The sequence below is a fragment of the Mandrillus leucophaeus genome, unplaced genomic scaffold, assembly GCF_000951045.1.
Source record: "Mandrillus leucophaeus isolate KB7577 unplaced genomic scaffold, Mleu.le_1.0 Scaffold129, whole genome shotgun sequence".
Classification (NCBI taxonomy): domain Eukaryota; kingdom Metazoa; phylum Chordata; class Mammalia; order Primates; family Cercopithecidae; genus Mandrillus; species Mandrillus leucophaeus.
Genome location: NW_012101243.1, coordinates 1,673,180 through 1,679,342, shown reverse-complemented (window position 1 = coordinate 1,679,342; position 6,163 = coordinate 1,673,180). Strand labels below are relative to the sequence as shown.

General features: G+C 41.4%; 1 protein-coding gene across 3 annotated transcripts in view; it reads right to left on the bottom strand.

The window, feature by feature from the left end:
- Positions 1 to 6,163, bottom strand: part of LOC105533839 (ubiquinol-cytochrome-c reductase complex assembly factor 1) — a 131,372-nt gene that overhangs the window by 68,587 nt on the left and 56,622 nt on the right. For all 3 annotated transcript variants that reach the window (XM_011972399.1, XM_011972400.1, XM_011972401.1), the window contains one exon: positions 878 to 935. In XM_011972399.1, the coding sequence (XP_011827789.1) occupies positions 878 to 935 (58 nt within the window). The remainder of the gene's footprint in view (positions 1 to 877; positions 936 to 6,163) is intronic.

Below are 6,163 nucleotides of genomic sequence, written 5' to 3'. Positions count from 1 at the left end.
AAACTGCCACTTTAGGCCCCCTAAGCCAAACTCAGTGTAACTGTGTGAGTACAGAGGAAGAAACATTTCAGAGGTGATCAAAACCAAAAAGTATATAGTAGTCAGTTGTGCGATGCAAAGGCTCAGCTGAAGGCAGTCTCAAACAAGGGTTCTTTTGACAGGGCAGCCATTCCCATGTTCCTCAGATACTCACTATGGTCAAAGTAGTAAACTTAGTTCTCCAGAATTTACTTTCCCAAGATCTGGCAGTTCAATAAATACATTCCCCAGCCCCCCACTTCAACAACTCTCCTATATCCTTCTGACCTTTAATACTGTGTAACGTTAGATGAAAAATTGATTTTTTTTGGCTACTTATTTCACAGCTGAAGAAAAAATATACTGTTTAAGGTGTTAAATATTTTTACATGCAACAAACCTGGCATGAAGCTAACTTGTATGCACATTTTAGAGGTACAGGCGTAAATGTCAGTGCTATAATTTGTTATAGGTTTCTGATGACCAGCAATGAAAATGACCACGGATTCTCACAATTCAAACCACTTTTACGTAAATGTGAACTTTCCTAAAACAGCCAAGGGAGAGAAAACTTTCCATCCAAGCTCATAGCGTCTCTTAAGAGATACTGATAGCATTGTTCACTGGGTTAGGTGTTCTTTGAAAAAATCCTACAAATATTAGTTTTCTTCTGGGCCTATGCTTTGACCTTTAATAAAAATGTGCTTTAAGACACCAGTTATTAAAATGAAAGGAACAGTTTTTAACACCTGAACAACTGCCATTTCATATAATCAGCCCTGCTGAGGGCTATACCTTACAAGTCAACAGTGTTTAAAAAAAAATACATTTAGTGACTTCATTTAAATTGCTCACTTACCAGACGTGGAGTAGGGTTATAAGAAACCATGAATTGAATGTATCAGGCATCTGACACCCTAGAAAATAACAATAAGGTATAAGTATGTGAGGGTTTAAAGGAGGCATACTGACCATATTTTAAACATTGGCAGGCACGGTACTTACAGCGCTCTCTGATTATGCTATTGCAGAAAAGTCCAGTAGAACAATAGGGAGAGACTATGGGATAAAAGAACATTGAATCATAGTGCGCCAGGAGTAAAAGAAAAAAAAAGGATGGATGCGGTGGTTCACACCTGTAATCCCAGCACTTTAGGAGGCCAAGGTGGGCGGATCACCTGAGGTCAGGAGATCAAGACCAGCCTGGCCAACATGGCGAAACCCCGTCTCTACTAAAAATATAAAACTTAACCAGGCATGGTGGTGGACACCTGTAATCCCAGCTACTCAGGAGGCTGAGGCAAGAGAATTACTTGAACCCGGGAGGCAGAGGTTGCAGGGAGGCAGAGGTTGCAGTGAGCCAAGATCGAACCACTGCACTCCAGCCTGGGCAATAGTGAGACTCTGTCTCAAAAACAAAAACAAAAACAAAAACAAAACATTGAATTCAGTCTGACCACCAGCCTTCTAGTTCTAGCCCTGTTACCAGCTTGTTATGTGGCCTTGGACAAATCACTTCTGCCCTTTGAGTCTTGGTTTTCTCACCTTGCGGAATGTGGCCTAGATTATTTCTATGGTTCCTTCTAGCTTCCGTGTGACTCTACAGTATTTTCCCTCCATGGGCTTGAATTCTGAAAAGCTAGGCAAACACTCCCTCACTTTTTTCACTTGGGCGGCACTGAGAGGCTTAAGTCTTTCTAGTATCCTTTTCCTGTCTTCTTTCTGTAAGGTACCCAATGTGCTATGGATATGGGTGTGCTAAATGATTTGCCCAAAAGAAATGACCAGGAGCTGGGTGCAGTGGCTCACACCTGTAATCCCAGCACTTACGGAGGCTGAGGCGGGTGGATTGCTTGAGCCCAGGAGTTTCAGACCAGCCTGGGAAACATAGTGAGACCCCGTCTCTACAAAAAAATACAAAAATTAGCTGGGCATGGTGGCATGCACCTATAGTCCCAGCTACTTGGGAGGCTGAGGTGGGAGGATCACTTGAGCCAGGGAGGTGGAGGTTACAGTAAGCCAAGATCATATCACTGTACTTGAGCCTGAGTGACAGAGCAAGACCCTGTCTCAAAAAAAAAAAAGAAAAAAGAAAAAGAAAAGATCAGGCGAAAAAAGTCAGGGCTCTAAGGAGCTGCAGCTGAATAAGAAAGCATATTGTATTTAGTGAAAGGCTGTTCATCACCCCCCAGAAATAACAAAACTGGGAAGGGCTTCTCCTTGGTTTCAGATCCCACAAATTAGTTCTGTGCCCAGACATCAAAGCCTCTCAATTCTCACTCAGCTAAGAAAAGCCTCCTGCTGGATGAGGAGTCTCCCACTGAATGTGCCCTCCTTATTACATAACAGGGAGAAAAGCCAGAGCAAGAGGAAGATGCAAAAAGAGAATAAATAAGTGGGGAATTTGGGCCCTTATGGTAGAATCTGTCCTTTGGGGCAATGACTCAAGAAAGAAGCACTATTCTCTGCTTTTCAGCAACCATCAAGGTATACGAGGTACTAAATGATAACAAAGAGGGGTCACTAGGAGATAAAACATAGGCCCGGACCCCTGTGAGGTACATTAACAGCACCAGTAATAAAGAGCTGTAATTCACTGCAGGCTTACTACGTGCCAGATGTTCTACTGGGTTCTTTACATCCATGAGCTCAATGAATCTTCCCAACAACCCTGAGGTAGGCATTGATATCCCAAATTGACAGGTAAGAAAAGTGACTCAGAGAGACCAAGACAATTGCTGTTCAAGGTCATGAAAAGAGACACCTGAGATCAAATTCAGATCTACTTGATTCCAAACACTGTGTTCTTAATCCTGCTCTAACAGCCTCTCTAATACCACTATCAGAAACTAACACTAAGAGCCCATCTGCATACCAGATCTACTGCAAGCCATGTCAATACATTATCTCACTCAATCCTCACTTTAACGCTGGAGGGAAGCATTATACTCCTCATTTTAGAGATGAGGAAACAGACTCAAACTAAGTAACATGTGGGCAGCCACAATATTAACAAGCTAGTGGCAGGGCTGCAGTTTGAATCCAAGTCTGTCACAAAGTGACACCAAAATACTTTGGTGAGCTTACTGGGAGGTGCCTAGCAGCTGTCAAGTTGACTTCCTCTCAGAGCCCAGCAGGAGGGAGCTGAAGGCTGGTCTGGCCAGCCATACAGCTATTAAGACACATGCCATCTGAGAATGGGCCAACCACCCTCCACCTAGACGAGAATAGCCCTGAGAAACTCTCAAGCCCGGATCTGAAGTTGGGTCTTTTTTGGATGCTAGAACAAAACATTAAAAAGAAAAATTTTCTTGGAAGTCTGTCTTTCAATCTGGAAAATGAAATTTGGCTGCTTCTAAAGGACAATCTGTTCAATTGCTACCTCTACATCAAAGCTTCTCGGCAGCCTCCAGGAGCCTTTCCAATTTTCTCAGAGAGGGAATCAGTTCTTGGGCTGGAAAGCACAGACAGACAGACAGGCCAGCAGCTGGACGTGGGTCACAATTTCCCCTTCTGGGGTCACCTCAGGGCTGAGGGTGGGAAAAGTGCTGGCATATGATTGAGTCCCTATACACACTGGTGTCAGAACAGAAACCCACAGGGTAAAGCCCTAAAAAGTAACACCAATGACTGTTGACTGTGAACTACGCAAAAATACAGCAGATTCTTTAGTTCAGTGAAATGCATTTAAACATTTCAAAGTTAAAACCTGCTGTACTATTTTGCCACGATCACACTCTTGCTCCAATGCACATTCAGTGCTTCCGTTTCTGAAGCTAGGCACTTTCTTTCTTGACATCAAGTTGGATACAATTAAATAGTTCATTACTGTTACGGGAAGGCAGCATAACACGGTTGTACATTTAATGTGGGGTCAGACTGCCTGATTCAATACTTTGACTCTACCTCTCACTCACTATGTGACACTGGGTAAAATTACTCAATTTTCTTCTCTGTAAAAATGAGAAAAACAAGATAACTGACCTTGTAAGATTTTTGTGAGAATGAGATAAGGCCTATAAAATGTTTAGCAAAATGGTTAGTGTTAAGTTAGTAGGTACTCAATAAATATTCACTATTGTTGGTTTTCAGCCAATTATTTAAATAGAATTGAAATTATCTTTGAAAAACCTCATTAATTATTTCAGATTGTATCAGTGATAAACCTCAACCACAGACTCAGAATGTATTCATTAAAGAACCTCCTCTCCAATGCCTCCAGTCTCTTAAGGGTTAAAGACAAAGCAGTCTGCAGACAACACTGTGGAATTAAACAGGAACTCTACTGACTGAACACCTCTGCTCCAAGTGCTCTTCAGAGCAGAACATCTCTAAAAGACCAGTCAGCAAACCGCTGTGTATTCATCAGTGCAACACGCTCAGACAAAAGACATCCTCAAAATATCTAAGAAACAGCGGGCGGCTGAATTCTCAGGACTCCAAAAGTTAAGCCCTAAAATACCACAAGTCCAAGTGAGCAATGACCACTTTAAAAAGTACAATCTTGGGAAGCAATATATGTATTGCTTTCTCTTGTTTCGTTTCTTTTTTTTTTTTTTTTGGCCCAGGCTGGTCTTGAACTCCTCAGCTCAAGGGATCCTCCTGCCTCGGCTTCCCAAACTGCTGGGATTACAGGTGTGAGCCACTGCACCCAGCCCCTTTCTCTTATTTCAAACCTGTCTCACCTACTCTTTAGAATCCAAGCCACAGGAAAGTCAATGTAATTATTTTAAAGATATTTGTAATCTTCTGCCTCCAGATGGCATATTCTAGATTTGTTCTCTTTTTATTCACTAGTCAGTTTGGAAGCACTTTGGTTTGATATGAAAACTTAATCTACCCACAAATGACTAAGATGGGCCACAATAGAACGTAATAAAAATGAACATGCTATAGGTCTCAAAAGTAAATTCTCAAACTGAGTCTCAGAAAACCTGAAGAGTGGCGTTACTGAAAAATTTACTTTCTCCCTAGGTAACTACTTCAAAGGCTAAGCTAGGACAAAGCTCACCAATAGGTACACACTATAGTTAGTATAAACATCAGTTTCCAATACCAATAGAAAATCTCAAAGAGATAGTTTGCATTTAAATATAACAAAATACAGAAAATACTAAAATGTATTACATTTTCTAATTTGCAATTACACTCATTCACAGGCAATATGTTATAGTGGAAAAAATCCCTGGATTTTAAACCAGACAACACAGGTTCAAGGCTTGGCTAGGCAACCCTGGGTGAGTCACTTAGCCTCTTTGAGGTTCAACTGTTTCTGAAAACAAAATAAAACAAAATGAAAATAATACAAGCCCTTCCTAGCCCACAATATTTTGTAACTCCTAAGTGAGACAAATGTAAAAGCATACTATGTGAGCTAATAGTATAAAAGTTATTTATAAACTTTTCTTAAGTTTTATAAGTAGTTTACAACAGGCTATGAATTGAAACACGATATGTTAAATATGTAAAAAGTCTTATTATTCAATACTATAATATTAACTGAAGAACCTTCAATAATGAACAGCTGGCCAAGACAAAGATATCTAGTAAACATCCTTTCAAAATAATTCTAAGAAATGTCTGAGTTATTTATTGAATCAAATATAAAACAGACATTAAATAGATGTCTGAGGATGAGGGTTGTTGTTTTTTTGTTTTTGTTTTTGTTTTGTTTTTTGAGACGGAGTCTTGCTCCGTCGCCCAGGCTGGAGTGCAGTGGTGTGATCTCGACTCACTGCAACCTCTGCCTCCCGAGTTCAAGTGATTCTCCTGCCTTGGTCTCCTAAGTAGCTGGGATTAGCCCACCACCATGCCCAGCTAATTTTATTGTATTTTTAGTAGAGAGAGGGGTTTCACCCTGTTGGCCACGCTGGTCTCGAACTCCTGACCTCAAGTGATCCACCCGCCTCAGACTCCCAAAGTGCTGGGATTACAGGCGTGAGCCACCATGCCCGGCCTGAGGATGAGGTTTCAAAAAAACATGATGAAAAATACTTCACACACGGATTCACGAAGGCACTTAAAGAAAAAAAAAAAGGCCGGGCGCAGTGGCTCAAGCCTGTAATCCCAGCACTTTGAGAGGCCGAGACGGGCGGATCACGAGGTCAGGAGATCGAGACCATCCTGGCTAACACGGTGAAACCCC